Source organism: Falco naumanni, chromosome 6, assembly GCF_017639655.2.
Source record: "Falco naumanni isolate bFalNau1 chromosome 6, bFalNau1.pat, whole genome shotgun sequence".
Lineage (NCBI taxonomy): Eukaryota > Metazoa > Chordata > Aves > Falconiformes > Falconidae > Falco > Falco naumanni.
Genome location: NC_054059.1, coordinates 42,942,030 through 42,967,896, shown reverse-complemented (window position 1 = coordinate 42,967,896; position 25,867 = coordinate 42,942,030). Strand labels below are relative to the sequence as shown.

Below are 25,867 nucleotides of genomic sequence, written 5' to 3'. Positions count from 1 at the left end.
AAGATAATTTAAGAAAAATCTTTCATTTCCTCCCCTAATTTAGAGCATTCAATGGTCTGTAGTTATTTCTGCTAACTCCCAGTGGAATTAATGAGTTCTGATATTGGAGAATTTAGAATAGTCTTTCAAGCGAGAAATGTCCTTATGTGCAAAGGCTGTACACTTAAATACATCCTAATTCCTAAAGATGGGAAGTCTTTGAGGGGTGGGATCATCAAAATATCACGCTAAGCAAAGGACACAGCAGATTTTTTTAAAGCAGATATTGGAAGCTTCTATTACACGTTTTGTACATTTGTTCCTGTATCTGACAGACTACCTGGGTGCACACATGTAGGAGAAAGAGCTGTTGAACATTTCAGTTCAATGAAATCTGGTTCCCTCTTCAGTGACGATGGATTTCCCCAGTAAATTCACTTGCTCAAAACAGATAGGACCAAGAAGTCTATTGACAGAAATCCACTATTCAGTCATGTGGATTCTTGTGATACCACAGCTGTTTGCAAGCGTGGGGAAGCAACAGCTCCAGCTGCAGTAAAGTCTTGTTCCCAGCAGCATCACAAAGATCAGTTCCTTTTTATTGATAAATCTTTTCAGAAAGATGCCAACAAACCTATTCAGTAGTCACCCACAGACCCACACAGCATGTTATCTGATCAAAACACTTACCTGTCTGATGAAACTGTGAGCTTGTCTCTTGCTCCAGCGGGTAGCCAAGGACAGAGTGCTGGGGTGAAGCACAGGGGGAGGCGCCATTAACCCGGGAGTCTGACTCGGGCTACATTAATGAGAATAATACCCAAATTTAGATAAATTGTATCTACAGAATCTAAGCGTAGGCTTGCATGCAATCATCCTGCTCCTTTCCTTTTCTATGTGCTCTTGTTTGTTCTCCAAAATAACTAAAGATGGCTTAGGTCTATATAACTGTTGGGGGGAAAAAAAACCCAAACCAACAATTTGTAAAAGAAAATTCAGACTTAAGTGTTATTCTAATGAGACACCAGTTGATGGTTGTCATGGTTTTGGCTGGGATGGAGTTAACTTTCTTCTCAGTAGCTAGTACAGCCCTGTGTTTTGGCTCTGATACGAGAAGACTGTTGATAACACACTGATGTTTTTAGTTGTTTATACTAAACCAAGGACTTTTTGGCTTCCTGGGTCCTGCCCGAGAGAGGGCTGGAGGGGCACAAGAGACTGGGATGGGACACAGCCAGGACAGCTGACCTGAACTAGCCAAAGAGGTATTCCGTACCGTGGGACATCATGCCTGGTATATAAACTCGGGGGGTGAGCTGGGGCGGGGGGGGATCGTTGCTCAGGGACTGGCTGGGCATCAGTCAGCAGGTGTGAGCAGTTGTACTGTGCATCACTTGGTTTCCTTTCTCCCTTTTCCTCTGGATTTTATCCTTTTCCCCATCTTTCCATTATAACTGTTATTGTTATTACTATTGTTATTATTATTGTTGTTGTTGCTGTTATTGTTCTTACCTTTTTATCTGTTTAAATTATTAAATTGTTCTTATCTTAACCCTTGAGTTTTACATTCCTTTCCCATTCTCCTCCCCACCCTTTTGGGTGGAGGGGAGTGAGCCAGAGGCTGCGTGGTGCTCGGTTGCCAGCTGGGGTTAAACCACAACAATGATCTTGATAAAAACAACGTTCTGTTGCGAGCACACACCATACAAACACAGTGTTATGTACAACCCTAACAGTCTGCTGAGGCTTTCAGTTCAGCTATGCAGAAAGACTACACAATGGTATTATTGGGGTTGTACATATATGTATGGATGTATACATACATATACACAGAAGACATTCAGCTAAGGTCCCCTAAGAAGCTTTCCTGGGGTGACTGATCATGCTTAGAACAACTGTTCAATCATGAACAGTTCTGCAAAACTCCTTCACAATCCAGCTGAGTGAAGACTCAAGATTGAAAAGAACTTTGTTAAACCTTAAAAAGTGGTATCTAGCCATCGCTCCTGCTGGCGCTGCTTCTCAATGGTGTGGAGGACACCAAATTTTCAGGAAAATATGTACTATGTAATCTCCAGAAAATTATGCGAACGAAACCATATACTTTGAAAACTGTGTTGTAGGCAAGCCTTTCTGGACTCTTAAATTCACCTTAAGAATTAAACACGAAGTTCCATATTACATTTAGTTGTATACATGTACGTACTTGAGATTATGTATAAGTATACACATATGGACACAGGATAAGAAAAGACCGTAAGACTTCTTCACTATAACAACTCAGAAATATTGGAAGGGATCTTGCTCAGGCATTTTTGGTTTTTCCTCTTTTCCTTCTTTCTTGTAAGAAATCCTTTGAGGAAGAGAGTGGTAATACAGTATTTGAGCTCCAGAAATGATTGTTCTGAAAAAACAGAAGCACTGAAACAGTATTTACATCTGAGGCTGTTACAGAGTCTTAGCTGAAATGGTTGCCCCTATCATTTATTTTTTTGATTGCAAATCATCAAATTACTTCCAAACAGCTTAAAGAGTAGCTTATTTAAATAAATCTGTCAAAAGTAGATACAGAATTATTAAGAAACTATCATTATTTATAAGATCTTTTCGAAACTGGGACTGAACAAGTACCTAGAACAGCTACGAGACTCGATGCAAAGAGGTAACATATAGAATAGGAGTTCATTTGTGCACAAGTTTGCTCCTTTGTAGCTCACAGCCTGAAGTGCAACCTTCAATTTTTGTGACAACTTCCAGATTACAAAAAAATCTTCAACAAAACTGAAGATTTTTGAACAATGAAAGATACTTTTTCTTCCATACACAGTGATGAGAAATAGAAGGAAATGTTCCCTTGAGCACTCAGTAAATCTTTTTTCTCCTCCAAATCCCATCTCTCTCTCAGCATGACGATACCAACTTCCAGCTTTGACTAAAAGAATAAATCAAGAAATATTGCTCTGCATATAGAAGACAAACTGAAATGTTTTCAGGCTGGCCAAGGATTTTACCATCAAGACACTCCTATGAACAATGAATGCCTATCAAGTAGTTAAGTAATTTGCTATTCAGTATCAGGCTTCAACCCTACTACAGAGTCTAGGTAAAATGAGTGTGGTGATTTTAAATAGGCCAAGCCTGGGGTAACTAACCCCAGGTAATTCTATAAATCCAGGAACTTATGTTCAAGAAGTTAGAGCTATAGTGGTAAAGAGATGAGCAAAGTCTCTAAGAGTGAGGAGTTACCGAACAAGGTTAACTCCAGCAGCAGAGTAGCTGCTTGCCCACCCACAAACAGGTGGACTGAGCAAATTTGAATCATCCAAAACAGAAACTTGCACCTGGACTGGATCTCTGTCCCTCTTCAAGCAGTAATTGTGGACAGATGGTGCAGAGATGACTGAGGGTGTCTGAAGAAGGAAGACTGCTGCTGAACTTCATACAAAACTGCAGTACAGCAACACATAAGATAGATCAAGGATAGTGAAGCACTGCAAAGTCAAGATTAATTAGGATAGAAAGGCGATATCTGCAACCTTAAATGATGGATTAGTAGTGAACGTTATTTAGTACCACTTAGGAGTGCTATTGCAAATGACAAAAAAGCCCCACAGAGCACGAGGACTCTTTAACAGTGGATAAACTGTTAAACAGAGCATACAAAACATAATTGGAATACTTTACATTGATGTACCTTATATTGCTGCAGCAGTCAGAATGAAATATTTCACTTGGATTTAAAAAAAAAAAACAAACAACAAAACCCACATCCTCTTCTAATCAGAGGATGTCGTCTGATAACTTCATTTTTATTTAAATACACTGGCAAACGTTACACTACATAGTTCCAAGTGACTGCAACAACAAGAAAAGCCAAAAAGCTCCCAAACCCTCTTCTTTCAAAATCAGGACAATACAGTTAAGCAGATGAAGAGTGGGGTTTGGAGAAGAAAGGGAAGGGTCTGGTAGAGGTATAAATGCCTTAATATAATAATCAGACACTGAAAAATGCTAAATGCAAAATAGTTGAGGATATAGCTGCATATATTTACATGATGTAACAATTTTACTGGGAAAGAACCTGAGAAAAAAATGTAAAAAATCATGTTCTACTTGACCTCAGCTGCATAACACCTGCAAAATCTGATCACTTCCATCATCAACCCCCTTCTTCAGGCATCATGAAGTTCATGTATCCTTATTCAAACCAACTCAGCAGACAACCCATCAGCCAGAAACCATAATAAAATAGCCCTAGATGTTACTACATGCTTGTTTCTTCTTCTTGAATAGATACAAGCAGGGATACTGAGCACACCTCTACGGGGATGAGGGGGAGTTTCTGGGAGTTTTCTTTTTATGCAAAACCAAATGAAGATACAAAGAGACTGATAAGTTCTTCTCTGGGAAACTCTGACATTGAGTTTTTTTTCTGTATTATAGCAGATGTTTATTTTCAAAGCAGATATTTATTTTAACCAGTTTTGATCTACAGTGCCTCATTTCACTGTGCTTCCTGCTGGTGTTTTTCCCAAAGAAGAGCCTGAATTGTTCCATGGCTTAATGGACAGATAAGACATACCCATTCCTCCCTTGACTTCTGTTGATTTTGGTAAAAGCAAAACAAAACTAAAGCCCCCACCCCCCTGCCTCTCAATCACAGGAAACCTCAAAAAAGGCCAATTCCCATACCACATCCATTACAAATGTTTCTTCTTGTTCCAGTCTTATTCTCCCTTTCCTTTTGTAGCTGCCGCCTCTGCTCTTTTGATAAAGCTCCCCTGTTTTCAGCTGGAGAGAAAGCCGCAGTTTCTATTTACTCTTGGAGTCTGATTATAAAGCCATTGACAGATGATTTCAGCTCCCATTAACTTCAGTATCAAATCCAATACGAAACCTCTACTCAGCAGCTCAGACAAGCAGAGAAAAATCCAAACAGACTTTAAATGTCCTTCATAATAGTTGTTACTTCTACCTTGCACGTGCAGTATCTAAAAGGGCTGAAGAAAGAAAAATGAAAATGGATTCTTTATCTTTTCTCTGTATGATTAACATGTTGGTACCAAAGTTGTCACATGCCATTCTGTTTCACCTTCCTCTTTGGCACTATAATCAATCAGGCAGACAAAAATGACAACATCGTTTGACAGCTACCAATCCTCTGGGCTTGCTAAAATAAAAATAGTATGGTAACCTCAGAATTGCGACCTGAAGTAGGCAAATGTGCAGTGAGGATGCATGCATATTTCTGCTAAAGGTGCTCTCTAAAGAATGTCCTAGAATGCTCTCATCTAGATTAAACAGTTACTACAGCAAAGTTTCTAAGTTTCATTAATTTTCTACCCAAACATCTGTGTGTAGACAGACTCACTCCATATCTTTTACAGAAAAAAAAAAAATATTAGTTTCAGTGGCAAGTTATTAACCCAAACAACAGTCAGGAGGCTGAGTGGAAATGAGAAACAGAGAGACTTGCTGTTGACAGAGGAGAGAAAGAGAGATGGCAAAGAAATTGCTCCACGACAGTTGTGTCCTTTAATACTAGTAGTTGTTACTACAGGAATTACAGAGGAGTTACCTATTTTGACATTGGGACTTATGAGAATCTTCCATGCAAGTCATCCATCTAATTAATGAGAAAAGATATTCCTTATATCCAGTGAAAAATAATTGGGACAGCCAATAAAAGGAAAAGAAACAAATGTATATACTTAGATCCTCAGCTGGTTTCTGATGAAGTCCTTCCCCCAGCAGTGAAAGAGATAAAGACTTTCATAGACAGTAATGGCCTAGGTGACAGACAAACAAACATGCTGAAGAATGGTCAATTTTTCAGAATGTTAAGGGGGCAGTAATAGAACTCAGTGCTGCTTTATAATTGAATTGATGTCAAAATAAAGAATTTTCACTGAAGAACTAAGAACTTACACTAAAAATTTGAATTCTTTATGATTTCTGAGCCCACTTCATATATATATATTCATATAAATATAGATATATTGTATAGATAAATTATAGAAGCAATAATGCAGACCTTCTCATATACTTGACTTTGTACCAGCCACTTCATTAAAAGACAGAGGAGAAACAGGAACAGCTTAGGAGAAGACACTTGGAACAATCAGAAGCATGTCACGATTCCCACAGAGGCAGGAGATTTTGGACACGAAGCAAAAGAGCAACAGTGTATAGTAAATGATCAGAAATATTGAAGAAGTTCGACTCTTGTTCTACCTCACCCTATCAGAAACCACAAGCTGCAGAATACTCCAGAAAAATCCAAGGGCAGAATTGATAAGAAGAAACTATTGCCCCTCTGCCTGTCCACTTTATCACAACACACACACATACCCTAAAGCTCTTACTAAGAATGTTACAAGGATACCGAAAAGATTACAAAATTACAAGATTATCCACAAGCTACATTAAAAAAAAAAAAGTTTTAAAGGATGAACATGTTCCTGCTTTAAGCACTAAGCTGAAAGTGTCTGTGGGTTTGGCAGAACTTCTGTTTCTATTCTACAGCTGTTTCTTCGCAGATCTTCAACCCTTCTCTGAAACACCCAGTGCTGGCCACAGTTCTCAAGATACTTACTTCATAAATTATTAACAGTTGCACCATTTATCTTCTCCATTAAAAATTTAAGCTATTCAAATGCTAATTAAAGATGCTAGAATAACAGTAACAACAAAAAGATTGCTAGCAGGGTAGGGAAGCCATTGGGGAACAGATCCTTCTTAATACTATTCAGCCAAAACTGTCTAGAAAAATGACAAATTCAGCCAGTGAAACAAACAAACAAAAAGTATCTTTATCACTGTAATGAGAGTATCACCTACAGCAGGAACTTACACCATTCTGATACTTGGTTTATGCGTTCTGTTTCTTGGCTTAGTTAAATCCTCTACTATGTACAGCCAGTCACCTGACCCACGGGAGGCAGAAATACTCTGCCTTACTGTACTCTGACCCAAGTGTAATGATTAGTTAGGAGAAAAGATTTATACTTCTTTTTTTTTTTTTTCATCGTTCAAGCTTCTACACATGATATAGTACAGCTAACATCTCTAACAAAACCTGTAGATTGTTGCTGCAGTTTTCCTAATTACATGTGAATATGATGACTTCAAAACCAATCAACATTTCTTCCCTCAACAAAGTAACCCTATATTCTCTAGCTACTGACACTTGCTAAAAGGCTCTTGCCTTCAGCATTTACCTGTGCACAGACCATTTTGCTGTAGCTTGTTGGACTAAACATGCTACTCAAGAGGAACTGGATTTTTTAATGTAGTTGATTGCTCCTTTTGCATTTTAAATGTACATTTGGCCATCTGTCTTTGGCATGCTAAGAAAGGTTTCAGTGACTAACCATGAAAAAAACCCCAACCAAACAACCCAAACAAAACACAAAAACAAACCACAGAACAAATTATTTCAGGAAAGATTGGAAAAGTGAAGTCAAATACAGGCATGACTGGCACCATTACTTAGAATAGGGTATATATTTTCTACCCCCTGCTTTTTAATTCATGAAAAGCTATTGCACTTGTTTGTGTTATTCTCAATGTTTCATAAGTCATCATGAGCACTCCAGCACTTGTAGTCATTTTGTGCTCATTTGGCTTTCACCATGGCTTATAGTAGAGGGTAGGAAAAATTATCTTTTCATGCCAGAAATGACCAAGTGCAAGAGACCAACCTAGTGTAGTGCAAATATCTGCAGTAAAATTCCAATACCTTTGTTCCACCAAGAAATCCACCCTGCAGAAACAACACAAGGGAATGCCATCAGTGTACATCTACCTGCTCAAGTAGCTGCCGTAGCCGGTGAAGCTGAGACTCCAATTGTTTATTGTGATCTTCCAATATTTGCATCCTTGCTTCCAGGCGACCTTTATGTTGCCTCAAGAGTTTAGCTTCAGCAATGAGCTCTGCATCTTCAGAAGCATGCTGAGGTGACACAATGGAGTCAGGAGGTGATGCAAGAGGGTTTATTCCTCTCCGAAGATGTTGCTCCTTTAGTTGCTCATATTCTATCTGTAGACTCCTGGTATATTGAAAAAAAGGATGAGAATGATGACTCTATCAAGCAAATTAAAATAAAAAACCTCCTTAGATGAAATAAGGTTACCATCATCTCCCACTAAGAACACAAGTAGCTCATAAGAAGACAACGTCTTGATTTGTGGTTTATGGGAAAAAAACATAAAACAATAAAGTAGAAGTGAAACAAAGGTATTTTATCACAGACCCACCCTCTTCTACCTAATAAAGTCAGGCTATGCATGACATGTGCCTTGACTGATTTTTTTTTCTTTTGCTAAAATCATGACTCCTAGGTCGATCTCATTTCCAACAACTATACATAGTACATGCATGGCTCAAACAACAATGAGGTAACAAGTCAGAAACCGGTAGGATGATTATGAGACCTTTGCTCTTCCTCAAGGTCAGCAATGATGCGCTCCAACTCTCCTCGCTCTTCTTTTTCCACCGACTTCAGTATCTGAGCAGGACTTTGTGGCTGACTCACAGGCGACTCTCCTCCCAGCGTCTGACAATATTGCTGGATAAGGGCATGCTCATCCTCTCTAGAGAAATAAAACCACACAAATAAAGATAGAGCAGTAAAATATTCATTATGCGAGCAAACATATTCGTCAAACTGAAGGTGTTCGTTTGCTTATGAAAAAGGACTAAGAGAGCAGGAAATAAGCCTAAAAAATATACTGCACAAAGCCATAAACATACAATGCACAGGAAAAAAAAAAAAAATCTGTAGTAGCATAAAAGACCGGTTTACTTTAATGTATGCATAAACAAGAAATACTGCTGGTGGTTTGAAAAGAAATGGTGAAAGCAAGAATCAGACATAATATCCAAACAGACATAAATCCAAAGATGACTGATTTGAAATGCCTTAAAAATAAATAAAATCAAACAAGCTTTCTGGTAGTTCCTTTTACATTCCTGGTGAGATTTTTAATATTAGTTAGGAGATAATTTTGGTGTGCTCAATTTACCTAATAAAATCAGAAAGAAAAAAATCACCACAGAATTCTCCAAGAAGTCATAAAGTAATGGATCATCAAGTATCTAGCTAACACTGTGCCCTGCACAAAGGGACTGACAATGCTTCAAAAATAATGCTATAGATTTTGAATTAGCCTTGTATTTCCACCTTTCCCCCCCATTTTGACATACACATGCAGTACACTGAAACTCTTCAAGGGTAGCAGATCTCCTCCTCCTTACAGATTCAGGGACAGAAATAAACTGTAACACTGTCCACCTCCTGGCTCCCATTGAAATTAGCTTCTGGTAAGGAGACACAGAAGTCCTGGCACTTTCAATTGCGCTATAAAGTTCAAATGAGTTTGCTTTTGTGAAAGTGTGCCTGGCTTTTCTCCATAAGTCAGATGGATAGAAAGTGAAGGAAACTATGTCCTAAAAACAGTTTGCTTGCTTGCTTACTCAAGAAGGATAAATCAACCGTAGAAAAACATATACTATTCATGTCTTTTAAGAGAAATTGCTGCAGCAGTACGAATGCTGAAGAAAACCCTCTTTAAATTCTCTTCATTGCTTGACTACAAAACAGAGACTGCATACGTTATGGTACAGTGAAGTGCTGTCCCTACAAACTGAACATCCCTGAATAGACTAAACTACCCTAAACATCATCTACAGTTAAAGCATGGTCAACAACAGAGAGAAAGACACGAGTAGTATATATACAAATATATAGATAACGTTTAGAAAAGAGACTTTCTCACATTACAAATGTTTCTTGTGCTGACCTTTTTCCTCCTATTTTTGGAAAAAAGTAGCTACAAATTCTCCTATTAACCAACTGTGACCTGACATAATGAGAAGTATCCTCAAGCACTGCCTTTGAAAGCACATACAAAAAAAAAGAAGGTCGTTATACATAAACTATAGAACTCCTTAATGTATGGAGGAGCTGATATGAAGGAAAAACATTTTTATTCAAAGTATTTACACCAGAAAACTCATGCATGAGAGTATTTGTTAGGAAGCTGGACATACTACAGTAGAGACACTTATTTTTTTCAGTTGAGAATAATGCGTTTTTAAATGGAATTTACGTAACTTTAGGGGAGGGGAGGGTTAGAAAGGTTTAGTTAGGGAGATAGAAGTCATAATGACATTCAAGACAACAGGCTAGTTAAAACAGAGAAAATTCTTTGAAGAATGGTTTCTTAATCAAATATATTGCAAAACATTCCTGAAAAAAAGCCCGTATGATGTTTAACTGACAGCAGAAGTTGTCTCACTGTCATTCAAATGTAGAAGACTTCTTACACACACTGTTCAGAGCACGAAGATTTTTAAAAGTATTGTTGATGAACTTGTGAACCTAACAAGATCAAACCAGTAACCTTACAAAATTAAGTGCAACTATGCCTCTGTTCTAGGTACACAGTAAACTGAAGGACTCTCGAGGACCAATGAAAATAAGATCACAGACTGTAACTCCCAATTATGAGAAGAAGAGAATTTTATTTCCAAACCAGTCATCATCTCCTGAATTCTTTTGAATACCGTAAGAGAACGAGATGTTTCTTAGATACGTTTACAGCAGGGACAATGAACTGAAAAAATGTGTATCCACATTTCAAATTGTTTCTTCAAATTCAGTCTATATAGAATGATAACAGCCTGCTCATTTCTATGACAAACTACAATAGTATGAATAGAGCTGAACTATAATCCTAAATTCCCAGTGCTCCAGCTGTAGGCAACTTATGATCCAAACTTCATAGCCATATAGATGCCTGGAAAAATTTCTTCACTGAAAGGGTTGTTAAGCACTGGAATAGGCTGCCCAGGGAACTGGTAAGGTCACCATCCCTGGAGGCATTTAAAAGATGCGCAGATGTGTCACTTAGAGACACGGTCTAGTGGTTGGACTTGATGATCTTAAAGGTCTTTTCCAACCTAAATGATTCTGTGATAATAGCTTAACTCCAAACTTTAAACCACAGTTCATCAGAATTTTGTGAGTACTTCAGTATGTAACTTAATGAAAGCAAATTATCTGCAAATAAAACAGAAGGTGTCACTGGGTACTTTCTTTTCCTCATTGGTCTCTTAATCTCTGCAAATTTTGTTTGTGTAACAGTCCCCTTTTGACAACAGGACTGAGACCCAAATACAGAGGTCCCTCTCACATGTTGGTACACAAACTCACCATCCTCACTCCTTTTCTTAAAATAAAGGTTATTTTGATAAGGTAGCTGGGAAATTGCATTAAAATGAATAGCTAATTTACCAGTAAAAATGAAGCATATACACCCCCTTTTACCATCGGGATGGATGGTTGTTTGGCCTTTGTATATGAGTAGGCTCATTAATTGCAAAATAAATAATCAAGTGTATGAACATTTAGCTGCCTTCAAGTTTTCAGCTTTCCTGCCAAATGACAGTATGTCTGCTTTTCTTTTGAAAGGCAAATCAAAAGGGAGTATTTTGGCTGCATTTCTCTCACTAGTGAGCGTACCAATGACAGAAACACATGAAAACAGTTACACATGAAAAACGTTTTATTAGTTATGTAAATAGAGTTAATTAAGCAGGAAAGAAGAAAAAATTGAAGGTGGTCACATATGCTTCTCTGAAGCAAAGTATTTTAAATCTCAAATTTAAGCCTTCCTAGGTAGAATATTTACATGATTAGATTTTTAAAAAGTAAATTAAAATATTATTGAGAACAATAGTATTTTCTAATGAAAATTGAATAATTACTGCTTCCTCTTTAAAAATGCTGATGACATTCATTAATAACTTGAGAGGCAGTCCTGCTACACTGATTTAATTAACAGAACTGATGACACAGTGAGGTTAAAACATTCATGTATTTTTACATTAAAAAAAATTACTTAATTCCTCAGTAATTCATGGGGTTCTATGCTTGCCAGGTTCATCAATGCATTTTAATGAAGATTTTTACAATAAAAGTCACATATAATTAAAAAAAGGAAATGGTGTTGATAAAACTTATGTAGGAGTATGTTTATATCCCCAAGGACAAACAGATGGATCAGCAGCCAGAAAACTGAAATATAAACAACTAGCAGCAATACTGTTCTGGCTTTGCAGAACCTTCAAATTACAGGTGATTTTTTTTTTTTTTTAATTAGAAAATTGTCCTGGGAGTTAGCACAAGCTTCTGACCTACTCCATTGTCCACTTCAACACAGAGGGATTTCTTTTCTCTTCTGCTATGCTAAAAGCAGAAAAGAAATACAAACTGGAACCTATAAAGCTGTGACTTTTTTCCAGTCACATGAAATACCCTCACTTTTGAAGCAGAATGGCTGATAAACGTAGAGTTCATCAAGTAAACATCTCCAATTTCTACAACTGATGCTTGGAATAATGAAATTTATGCAGGCATTCTTGGGGTCATACTAATTATATACTTCCACTGAGATTAAGTCCTGTGTTACAATTTATGAAGACTATACCATCCATCTATAACCAAAGTTCCTGGCAGCCTATGAGTTACTTACACGCTTCCTGTGGTGGAGCTACTATCCGTGAGGAAGGAGCCATTGGTCCTTTCCATCTGCGCTAGCCTGAAAGGCAAGGAAAGACCACAACTTTCAGAGAACATGCTGCACAATTAAAACAGAGGCAGTGTGAAGATCAATTCTATTTAGAAACATCTCAGGTATGGCAATCTTGGTATACACAAATAGGAATAAACTCTTAAATTTTGTCACAAAAACCTATAATCCGGAGGACTTAGAACAAGTATATTTTCTATCTCTAGCACAATTATCATTAGCATCCCCACAACTCTCATAGTAGAATTAGTCAAAGACATGTTTTTGCGGATGGTTTTCTTTTAGAATTTTATATAGCTGGACTAATAAAAAAGGATGAATACTTTTTAAATATAGCACATGTAACATCTGAAATTATGCTTGGCAAATAACATCACACTGCGGACGGACAAGTTCTGGAAAACACCACAAAAAACTAATTACAGGGTCATTGCTTATGGTTCCTCATTTTGGCAGGAATTAATTTAAAAGGACTGGATTATTATACTGTAGATGTAAGGCCATACAGCTCTTTAAAATTGCAACAGGGATTGCGTGTCTATTCAAGCTTCTAGGAAAGATACACCCTAGGTATGTAAGACACATACATAAAAATCTAGGAAGACTCAATGCTGTGCACACACATTTGACTGCCTCAAATACAGCTCTTTCCTTTACTATAAAGGTATCTTAATTTCACACATATTTTTGCAACTGTGTTATGCATTACTATAGATTTCAAACTTCTTTTTGAAAGCAGCATCCAACTCTGGTGTCTTCTTTTAGCATGGAGCAAGGTTGCCCATCTGTACATTTGTTAATATTCCTCAGGACTGGAGGATAAGTGCAAGCACGTACAGGATGACATCTTGATCTCTTTGTCCCACTAGGGCTGCAGTGGGGTGTTGTGCTCCAACACCTCCCCTGAAGGAAAGGACATGCTCCTAAGTGACTAAAGATATTCAGATCATCTCTGCTTTGGGGCATCTCAAACAGATTAGTTCATGGTGAATAACTTGTTTACAAGTCACCTTTCTAATGCTGCTTAGCTCAGCATCTTTACGTCTTTGATGAAACGTAAAAAAATAATCTTCATAGTCCCTCTGTTATATAGGGAAGTAGTACAAACCCCAGTATTTTTCCCAGAGGGGAGCCCGCACTGAATCTCTTAGCTAGTGACAGATATCCCGACACACAAATGCAGATTCTACCATTATCATCATGTTTTCAACCTCCATCATTTAGTGAGGATTAGCTTGGAATAGCATGAGGAACCAGGAGACAGCCTTAACCAGGGAGCAGAGGGACACAGGGAAGGGACTCGAGAGTCACAAAGAGCCTTCATGGCAGGATACAAACTGGAAGTGGAGAAAGGGGTTTATAAGCAACTCAGTGGTGACACAGCACAAGAGAATGGGGAGACGGTACTTGACTGCAGGTAGGGGACTTTGTTAACAGAAAACTGAGATTGGAATGTTCTTCAAACAGTGACGATAAAGGTTTTAAGCCCTAATATAACACACTGTTTCTGCTTGGCACAGTCTTATCAGGGAAGGCCTGATAGTATTTTTTGAAAGAAGCTTAGCTGAAAAGATCAAAACAACAACAACAAATTCACTAGTTTACATGTGAAATACACATAACAACTGATCCAACTAGAAAGCACACAAAAATTACATGAAAGATAACAGAATTTTGTCTTCATTTTTTAGATGTTATTACTAGAGGAAGTGTTTTGAGGAAGTTGCGTGGTCTTAGTTATTTTGGTTACATATTTGTGTTACTTGGTTACTTTCTTGTTACGTATTTTGGTTACATTTTCAGTAAATATTTGTGTTACTTGGTTACTTTTTTGTTACATAGTTTGTTTACTTTTTTGTTACATAGTTTGTTTACTTTTTGTTACATAGTTTGTTTACTTTTTTGTTACATAGTTTGTTACTTTTTTGTTACATAGTTTGTTACTTTTTTGTTACATAGTTTGTTACTTTTTTGTTACATAGTTTGGTTACTTTTTTGTTACATAGTTGGTTACTTTTTTGTTACATAGTTGGTTACTTTTTTGTTACATAGTTGGTTACTTTTTTGTTACATACTTTGGTTACTTTTTTGTTACATACTTTGTTACTTTTTTGTTACATACTTTGTTACTTTTTTGTTACATAGTTTGGTTACTTTTTTGTTACATAGTTTGGTTACTTTTTTGTTACATAGTTTGGTTGCTTTTTTGTTACATAGTTTGGTTGCTTTTTTGTTACATAGTTTGGTTGCTTTTTTGTTACATAGTTTGGTTGCTTTTTTGTTACATAGTTTGGTTGCTTTTTTGTTACATAGTTTGGTTGCTTTTTTGTTACATAGTTTGGTTGCTTTTTTGTTACATAGTTTGGTTGCTTTTTTGTTACATAGTTTGGTTGCTTTTTTGTTACATAGTTTGGTTGCTTTTTTGTTACATAGTTTGGTTGCTTTTTTGTTACATAGTTTGGTTGCTTTTTTGTTACATAGTTTGGTTGCTTTTTTGTTACATAGTTTGGTTGCTTTTTTGTTACATAGTTTGGTTGCTTTTTTGTTACATAGTTTGGTTGCTTTTTTGTTACATAGTTTGGTTGCTTTTTTGTTACATAGTTTGGTTGCTTTTTTGTTACATAGTTTGGTTGCTTTTTTGTTACATAGTTTGGTTGCTTTTTTGTTACATAGTTTGGTTGCTTTTTTGTTACATAGTTTGGTTGCTTTTTTGTTACATAGTTTGGTTGCTTTTTTGTTACATAGTTTGGTTACTTTTTTGTTACATAGTTTGGTTACTTTTTTGTTACATAGTTTGGTTACTTTTTTGTTACATAGTTTGGTTACTTTTTTGTTACATAGTTTGGTTACTTTTTTGTTACATAGTTTGGTTACTTTTTTGTTACATAGTTTGGTTACTTTTTTGTTACATAGTTTGGTTACTTTTTTGTTACATAGTTTGGTTACTTTTTTGTTACATAGTTTGGTTACTTTTTTGTTACATAGTTTGGTTACTTTTTTGTTACATAGTTTGGTTACTTTTTTGTTACATAGTTTGGTTACTTTTTTGTTACATAGTTTGGTTACTTTTTGTTACATAGTTTGGTTACTTTTTCGTTACATATTTTGGTTACTTTTTCGTTACATAGTTTGGTTGCTTTTTTGTTACATATTTTGGTTACTTTTTTGTTACATATTTTGGTTACTTTTTTGTTACATATTTTTACATATCTTGTTACATATTTTGGTTACTTTTCTGGTTACTTTTTTTGGGTACTTATTTCAACAAGACACAGAAGCACTGAAATGTCATAATAGACATTTCATCCTGAAAAGACTAGAGTGACCCCATAAATGCCAGAACATAACACATCTGTACTTATTCTGTGTTCTGCTAAAAGTCAGTGGTAAAGGATATTGTCCACCTATCACAGAAGAAAACAAAACCCTGGATCTAAAATCCTACAGGGAAAAGTTATATATCCAACAAGTTCAGTTTATGTCAAAGGTTAAAAATCAAGAAACAAAATAATTCTGCAAGTTTCTATTCTGTATGATAGATGATAGATTTAATGCATCTATTTTACATTTAATACAACTGTATTCAGAAGCTAATGATTTAAAAACATTTGACTGACTTCTGAGTACAGAGAATTGTATCTTTTTAATAATTTTCAGTCAGTAATGTGTATTAAAATCTGCAGGAATCAGTCACAAAAAATGCAGTGCACTTGCCAGACACTGTACATCTCTTACCTAGTAGCGTACTGCTCTATCCTGGAGTGTGTGTCATCATGAAACAGCTGTGGAGACTGGGAAGGACTAGTTTAAAATAAATAAATAAAAATTAGGGGTGTCCAAAGCAATTAATGACACAGACAACATAATTTTAAAACCAAGTTAGACTGATGACAAATAAATAAATTCACAATAGTGCCAAGGGTGTTATTGCTTTGAGTCAGTCATGCCCTATAGCTCATACACATTAGATTAGTTGCAACTGAGCTAAAGGAAAACCACCAGCCACCAGTGTACTACGCTTTCCAGACAAAGGGGTGGGTTCTGCATACTCACTCATATTGCTCTGGCCACATACTGATGAGAGTGATAGGACTGTAGGGAAGACCAAAAAAAAAAAAAAAAAAGAGAGAGAGAGAAAGAAAGAAACTATGAATCAAAAGCTTTAGTGCCACATCAGCAAAAGAAAGCTGGAGAAACACGAAATATTTTGTCCAGCAACCCACCCCACATTATTAGAATCATCAACTACTGACATAGAAAAGAGACAGCAACAGATACTGCTGTGTATCATGAAGAGACAGGAGACTGACTTATACACTTCATTTTGTTAAATAAAAATCAATTAAAAAAAATACCAAATCCATGTTACTGATTGAACTACAGTTCGTCAACCATGATCAGTTTCATTTAAATTCTGCTCAAGTACCAGAGCTTTCATTTTGAACTAACTAGAAAATAATTTTGTAAAAAAATTAGGGTGAAAAAACCATCACTGACAACAACAAAAAAACCCACCGTAAGTCAAAGTTATCAATGGTTATTTTCCTTCTGCATAAAAGTAATCAGAGGTAAATACATTGTATTACATGCTGATACTTGACTATTTAGGATTTTTTATTTTATTTATTTTAAGGAATGTATTACTGAGTTTTGCCACCTGCAGGGGAGAAAACCAATACCAACAGTTTCTTCAGCATGATGCTGGCCATTTATCTTTATATTTCTCACATGACTGGAGCAAGAGAGTATTATCCTGACCTGTGATTACAGTTCTGACATTCCAATTTCTGGCACCGTTGGCAGACTTTCATCGCATCAAAGCGGCTTTGTTTTCCTGTGTTGGTGGCAGCTGAAGACTGCTCCAGTGAGTAACGTTTTAACATTTGAATGTGTGTTGCTTCCTTAGGAGCTAGGCCATCAATAATGCCAGTTTTCAGATTACTTGGTAAACTGCTAATGAGCAGGGTTTGTTTGCTTATTATAAATGAAATGCACAGTCCTCCAGTCATGAAAACAGAGCATGGACAAAGGCACTGGGCTGTTGCATGTAAACAGAGCATATATGTTGAAGCTTCACATCTGCTGTTGCTAGCTAAGCAGTGCTGCAGTACTGCAGACTCCAGAATGTCAAGGACAGTCAATCTATGAAACTAGTTCTAGCACCCTGTCAACACATCTTAATTTTGCTCTTTTAAGAGTGTCCTTTGCTGACAGCTACCAAGTAAGTAAATAACGTTGAGTAATTCTGCCAGCACCATTAGTAATACTGTGGAGACACTGACAATGCTCTTTTATTAGGCCACCTATATTTCTGAAGCCTGTAGGGACCTGATTAGCTGAGAGATTTCTAACTCCAGTGACTTTGATATAACCAAATAATCACTGCAGTTTCAAAAAGCTCAGTCTCCCCAAAGCTATAGAAGTGTTCTCTGTGAAACAGCCATTCAGCTCCTTCCAACATTACCTGCTAAAGTCCGTGGGTTTATGATAAAATGCTTCCAAAAATCAAAGTATAATACATGTGACTTTTTCAAAACTAGGAAAGATCTGCAACTAACACAAAACAATTCACAGAAGGGAATGACAGCACAAGGCTTTACAGCTGCTGTCGATTGTTTCTCAGGTTTCACTTTGTTTTTAACAGAATAGGCCAGTCACCCCAGGAACAATTACTCAGTAATCAAGCTTACGTCTCCAGGTTGTCACCCTCCAATACTGTTTGCACAGGTAGGTAGCCAAGTCGGGGATGCTTTGCAAAATACTTCTTTGACCGGAACTTATTCTTCAGCACCTTTGTAAAGTCCCGTACATCTTCCCCAGACGTTGTCTTAAAAAGTTAAAAGAAATCAAATTGAACATTGCTAAACAGCATTGAGATAAGAGTGCTGCTACTGTCCTGAAAAAGGATACAAGAAAGAACCTCAAAATGTTAATGATGTTAAAATTGCCTTTTTAGTGTCCTGAAAAATGGTACAATAATAATGTCCTCTACTGAGAAAAACAGCAAGGCTTCAAATTCCCAGCAACAAACGCATTGGATTTACCACTGAAACAGATTCAACTCTTGAGGAAAACGTTTATAACCAGTCTTGCAAACCACAAAAATTTAGATTTTCAGAAAAATAAAAAAAAGGCAGATCAGTTTGCCAGATACAAGGGGGGGTGGGGGGATATATTCTTTGCCACTGAAAGCAAGCTTGACAGTGTACTTGTACACATAAAGCTTCTAACTCGTCCCACAGACCAAAAAACCTTGTAATTACTGTGCTGAAAAAATGCAGCTAATAGCAATGGCTTTGTTTGGGGGGGGAAAAAAAAAAAGAAAGAAAGAAAAAAAAAGTAGCTAACACAGCCCTCTATATTCACAAAGGGCCACAAAATACTCACTGCCTCCCATTCTGGAAAACTCCTAAACTGAAAAACTTTATCACAAGATGGGAGCAACATGTGCTAAATCATCTGCTGTAATGGCCAAATTCTTCATGAGCATTTTCTAAAGTTAGCAGATCTCTTCCTACAGGATTGTGCCACTACCTATATCATTCCAGTCAAGAAAACCCCACAGATGAAGTAACAGCCATTGTGCTAGCACTGTTTGAAGGCACACTTCAAAGGCATAGTCAGAGGCAGTCCTGGTAAGAACAATTAGTGCCTGAAGTAACAAACTCATGTTTATCTGCCTCCTTACTACTGCAGGACAAGACTAGTATAAAAAATAGCACAAGATTCTCCAAGGCTAAATTTACAAGTTAGAACCAGCAACTCTCACCCCCCCAGCAGTGTTTTTTCTGGTTCCCACCAATGCAGCCTCTTCCCAGCCTGACAAGTGCTTAGCCCCATCCCTCAACCTGACATGGAATTAATTGTGTTCTTTAGGAGAGAATGATTTTTAAAAGCAGTTGCATCAATTTTAAGTTTAATGGGAAATAATCACAACAATAAAAGCAGCACTACTTTGGTAATACTGTTCGGTTGATTTCTGCTACAAAATCAGGGATGCAAGCAAAACATGCAGGCATAAAGTACAAGGTGAAAACGGCAATAAAGACATCTGCAGAAAGAAACAATGGTATACAGTATGCCTTCAAAATATACATGCTTTACAGACTGTACTGAGTACTTAAACAGAATGGTTCCTATCACATGTAGCAGTTACTATTGAGCATTTCCTCTTGCAAGTGCAGTAAAGAGGTTATTCACCTTCTGCGTTAGCTGAAGGTTTGCAATGGTTTCTACAGATCTCCAGCCCAAATCCTGTAACAACAAACTATGTATACTCTGCTTTGGGAGAACCCTGTTAACATAAAAGGATGCCAAAGCAGATGGATATCCATAGGGAAAACTGAGTGAAAGACTTTTCAGTTTTGCAAATTTTTTCCGTTTTGTGCTACAAAGAGTCCTAGAAGCAGGTCAGGCAACCTACTATCTGATTTTATTCTCTATTTTCAAAACATAAAAATACTTCTCTATTTATTTATGTATTTATGTATTTAATGTATAATATACACAGTTACAAACTCTGTAATGCAGATTAGACAAGCAATAAAAATTGTAGATAATCAAACTGATGTTGGTAAGAGTTTCTCACATATGGTTTTAACAAATGGAGCAAATTCAGGATTAAGGGGTGTTTGAACCCCTGAATTTTATAACTGGTGAACTCAAGAGGAGTCCCAAAATCAAAATCATTCTCAGAAAGCATCTGCTCCAATGACTGCATCACCCAGACAAGGAATGTGAGGCAGCCCAAAGGGCTGCTTGTTCTCATGCAACAGTAACTCCAGCAGATGGAACTCTGTCCCAAGGCCAAGGAATGAAAGTTTTAGTACCTACACATTGCAGAAATAAATGTCTACTGAGCTGCCAGACTTTTCCTCTGGTGTATTCTTTATTTGGTATGACAGCCTGATGCAGTTCCTTGGAAAGACTAATATGACTGTGTACGGACTGAGGACAATAAATACTAACCAGTGAAATCTGAGCAGATTCGGAAGAACTATTTTAATTTACACGCAACCAAGATGCAACTCTTAGAAGTATTTCTTTTTTTTTTTTTTTTTGCATATAACCACACTACAGAATCCAATCCAAAATCACGCTAAGACAGACGTACCATAGCATTTTACTTTTGAAAAAGAATAGCCAGGCATTGTTGTGTAGAATCTATCTATTGAATTCAAACCAACAGGTAGCTTGTACACTTCCTTACATCATGACATCTTGACTATTTCCACATAAGTCAATAGTACAAACGCCACCATAGTTACAGAGCTACTTCAAAAGCAAAGAAAAAAAATCCTTCACTGAAAATTTTAGCCAAACAACCATACTTTCAAACTCAATTTAAAATATTAGTGCTTAGAACAAGACAAAGTTCTGAAGGAGTAACTAAGATCCATGGCTGGCACAAATAAATAACTAAAAAACCGCCTGCAGCAGAAGGTCTCAAGGAGAAAATCTGTAACAAATGACAAACTGGCAATAGCACACTTCAGTGTAACAGTCAAGTATAAATGGAGTCATAAGTCACACTCTAGAACCAGACAAAATTCCTTGTACATGAACACAAATTTAAGAAACTGGTATTTACATGGAAAGCAGCAGAAGAACCAGTATATGCTGAGACAAGGGGTTTGTATGTAGGTTAAAGAAAACCAGTTGGTATATATTTTTAATATATTAGAAACGGAACAAATCTCTGTCGGGAAAAAGTACTACCAAGAATGTAACAAACCAGTTGGAGAGCTCTAAATTAAGTAATATATAATATAAAAAATAAATATATAAACCCTATATGTGAATAAATAATACATAATACTTCTAAAACATACATTTATTTATATTTCTCACTCTTTTTTTTTTCAAAGAAAAAATAGTGATAATGAAAGCCCAGAAAATTTTCCACTCCTTTCACTGCATGTATCTACCTAAAAGGACTAGTCTGCAACCAAGTCATCATTCTCTTAATTACATTTGTTATACTATGTCTAACACAAAACGAAAGATCTGTTCTAACATACACATAGAAACTGATCCCCAGAAAAGATGTGAAACTCATTAACAAATGCTGTCATTAACCCCAGCCAGACATTCATGGGTTATGAGGAAGCTGGAGAAGTGTACATTCAACACACACAATAATCAAGCAAGTTCCAAGAAAATATGGTTTTTATAAAACTACATGCTCAGTGATGCAAAATTTCCAGTATAAAAGAACATCTGTGTCTTTTAAAAGGAATTTAGTTTATTCTTTAATAGAAGTCCTAACAGAGAGAGCTGAATATGATATTCTTCAAATGCTTTAGTAAATTTTAAGGTTTGGATTAAAAAAAAATAAAAATCAATGCTTTTTTACATATCCGTATTTTTATTTCTTGACGTTTTATTTATCTGTAACACTTGGTAGAATCTGCACCATGAGCCTGAGCATTCTTGATGGAAACCAAAATTTTTAGACCATATGTGCAGGTAAAGAGCACGTAGCACTCAGCTAGGTGCCACTGAGAGGCTGGGAAACTTCCCAGCATAAAAAGTGGGGTAAAGAAACAGGTATTTAATTCCTCTAATAATTATTTTTTTAAAACTGATACTTAAGAATGCAATTAACCGATAACTTAAACACGTTTAAGTGCATATTTTCATTCCCATTCAACAAAGCACCAACACTTTTAAAAGGCATCTCATATCCCTTGATAAAGCTGTAAGATAGGATACGACAAAAATTAGGTTATTAAAGATACAATAACTGTATTTATGGCTGTCACTGCCACATCAGTGTCGTTTGCACTGTGTAACTTTGCGAGGATCACCCTTCTGCGACCATCTTCAAATAGGGGCACTTCACAGCAGTTTCTCACCAAGAGTGATTATGTATATATTTCAGTTTACTCCAGTGAAATCAAGCTGGCATTTCAAGAGTAACTAACTTACCTCAGAATTTAACAGAATTTAAAAAATTAAGTTGCAAAATGGTAGTAGATCATATAAGCTGGCTATCTGAGCAACTGTAAGAGTAAGACCTAGAGGAAAGCACACTGCCTAGCTGCTCAGTATCAAAGGCTACCCTGACCACATAGCTATTCCTCTCCAGGCAAAGAGTAATCTCTGAACTCCCCAGCTGGAAGCGATGTTCTGCATGCAAAATAGCCACATTCAACCATTCTTACTGCTTTCTTTCATCTCCCCCACAGAACAATCCCATTTTGATAACAGTAAAGCATCATGCTTGGTGCATTGATATGCATGTCAAGATGAAACCGCTGACTTACTGATGTCAGTTTGTTGCTTATAAAACACTGAGGCTGCTTAATGTTGAGGAATGTATCTGTCTTCTCTGGATGTCAGCAGCAATTAAATTTTCAGATGACTTACCTAGAGGAGAACTCTTAACAGGCACTACTGCATATAAGCTTTGTTGTGCCTGGAAAAAATATCTCAGTCTAGGGTGCACTAGCATCCAAACAATTTCTGACATCTTGCCTATCGTGTTCTGAGCTCTTTCAGGGAAATAAAATTCTGGTCATCTGGAAGATGAAGGGGCTAACCTTTGCTGCCATCGTTTTGTATAGAAAGGGTACAAAAAAACCAGTTCCCAAAATAAGGACCTGCAGGTGAGCATAGTGGCAGAGAACTACAAAAACTGATTACACTTCCACAGAGGTCAGAAGTAAGACTACTTCAAATGAGAAAATTTGCAGAACTGCTGATTCGATATTTGTACATTACCTCAGAAAAGCTGCCTTTAAGATTTTACTGTGGACAATAGGAGTTGTGAAGTGGAAACAGTTCGGAGAAAGAAAACTGATGCAGTAACTACTTCCATCTGAAACCCAGAGAACCCATTGGTACAGAAAGACATGTTAATGTAACACAAGCACCACTATTGAGAGAACCTTAATTCCAAAAAAGCTAAAAATATATCATATATAGGTACTTACTTAAGATTATTCCTGAATTAGATGCTAGGAAAATCTTAAAAAAAATTTTACACAACTCTGTGTGAAACTCTACATTTAAAACATTATTTCTCAACTTTTCAAAGAAAAAAACAATTTACAGGTGGAAAAAATAACTATAATAACTTCACAATTTCTGCTCCTTAGAGACAGTAATGTCTTCAGTTCCTTACCCCACCCATCTCTAAATCCTGAATGAAAGAAAAAAACACATAACTGAAGTTCATTATTATGGATTCTTGCATTTCCAGCATCAAGAAAACTAAACTGCAAGCTAGGATGAACACTAAATGGCATTACAGATTAGGACGCAATAACTATCTGGTGTAAATAGACCTATTCTGAAATTACAAAGCAATTCTCATGTGCTGCAAATATCATGAAACTCACTGAAACAGAGAATTGTCCCCTTGTAAATTTAATTTTTAAAACAGACTCCTTAAGCCATTCTCCAAATAATTTTAAATTTAAGTAGAACTAACAGATTCTGAGAAATCCCTTCATGCCCTAGACTGAACTGCTTACCTGAAAGACAATTCAAAGGTCTTTCCTCCATCTGTGACTAAGCTCGAGTTCTAAGTGTCAGCTTTTTTAACCAGGGAAGCACTTTTTTCCCTTAATTATTGCTAGTATTCTCGATGATAGTGATTAATATACATTAGCAGCAAGAAAGAGAAGCTAGATTTTATTAATGCAGTTTGAAGAGTACATGCATTTGTATTCTGCTTTGCAAGACTAGCCATAAAAGTAACAATTCAACATCAATAGCCTTTGAATTTGGTTTAAATAGTGCAGTAGATGTACTCTTCCTATTCAGGCTAGTTGTACTGTAATATAATAGATCTGAAGGAACAACTTACTGGCCTTCTCTTTATTTATTTTTTCTTATTATTTCACAAACCCAGCTGTGCTGGTTTTCAGATATTATTCCATTTAAACATATAAGCTATTCTACTAACTTACTACAAAGGAATTTGCAATTCTTGACCATTATATTGCATTAAATGAGTTCAATATGTAGAGAGGTTTAGCAACAAATTAGTACAACCACCATAGTACATTAATACAAAGAACAGCAAAAAATCCCACTGGATACTTTTTGTGAAATCAATTCTTTATTCCTGACCTAATTCAGATGAGATTAATTAAAATGGATTGCATGTAGGTACTGATTATGGAAGTCAAACATATAAGAAGTTTGTTCATATAATGGGTTCTTTCTTTTAACAGAAATAGAGCTAGCAGAGTGTACTTACAGCAGTACCAGAAAAAAATTCCAAACACCATATTCAGCTTTCAACCCCCATATTCAGCTTCCAAATTAACGGAGATCAGTGATGGACTTCTAATTTTCTGTGCCACCTAAATTATATGCCATCTCTTTTATTCTGCTCTGCTTTAAACTGCCCCAATTTCTGTCCTTTACCTCCTACACACTTACCTTCCCTCACTCACTCTAATCAAGAATGTAATTTTATTCCTTTTATTATCCCATAGTAGATTCACATAACTCCTCCCATATTTCATGGAAAGATTTTGCACTTAATAATGCTTTAAAATTGTATTTTTTGCAGTGGTAACACAAATCTTCATTATAAAACAAGGTGTCCCTAGACCCAGGGTAGTAGGGATTCCAGCCATTTCCAGAATATATCTTTTGATATAACAGTCTTCACTTGTAAATGACATGTCTCACAGTTATATAACGTGAACATGTTTAACAAGAACTGAAAATTTCTCTCAGATACCAAATCTGCTGCTTCTGACAAAACCTGGAAGTCATCAGAAACATACCATCCTGTTCTACAGACAGTACCATACCCGATACCAGATGTAATTTGTATCTGACTAATGCAACAGGATGAGTATCTTATTCCGTGGACTGGTAGCATTATCTATTTTGACACACCTTACACATTCATTTCTGAATTTTCTGTATATTATAGGCATTAACAAAGAACATTTCTGTTCCATGAGCATGATATAAAGTAAAGATGAGGTTTGAGAGAACTTTATAAGGAGAAAAATTAAAAAACCAAATCTAAGAAAAATACATCTCAGACATGTTCAGGCTGTTTCAGTTACATTGGCTAAGGAGGCAAGTAAAATATCAGTATCACCATATTTTTAATGATGTCTGATAAAGGAAAGAAAATACCATAGATTTCCAGATCCAGAGGGTTATAAGAATCATGTGAGTATGGGCAAAACTGGGCCTATGTCATACTACAAAGCCAGTATAAAACAAAACCAGAAAATGACCTCTGAAAAGAGGAGAAGAAAAGAGAAAACCAGTTACAGAATATAACAAACATTAGAAATGGCTGGAAAACAAC

The 25,867-nt window shown here is 36.4% G+C and overlaps 1 protein-coding gene across 6 annotated transcripts in view; it reads right to left on the bottom strand.

Annotated features, from left to right (window-relative positions):
- The window catches only part of UTRN (utrophin), a 382,484-nt gene that overhangs the window by 7,886 nt on the left and 348,731 nt on the right, over positions 1–25,867 (bottom strand). For all 6 annotated transcript variants that reach the window (XM_040599527.1, XM_040599526.1, XM_040599529.1 and 3 more), the window contains 7 exons: positions 18,267–18,403; positions 16,630–16,668; positions 16,312–16,377; positions 12,520–12,585; positions 8,416–8,574; positions 7,787–8,030; positions 670–778 (listed from right to left, as the gene is read on the bottom strand). In XM_040599527.1, the coding sequence (XP_040455461.1) occupies positions 670–778; positions 7,787–8,030; positions 8,416–8,574; positions 12,520–12,585; positions 16,312–16,377; positions 16,630–16,668; positions 18,267–18,403 (820 nt within the window). The remainder of the gene's footprint in view (positions 1–669; positions 779–7,786; positions 8,031–8,415; positions 8,575–12,519; positions 12,586–16,311; positions 16,378–16,629; positions 16,669–18,266; positions 18,404–25,867) is intronic.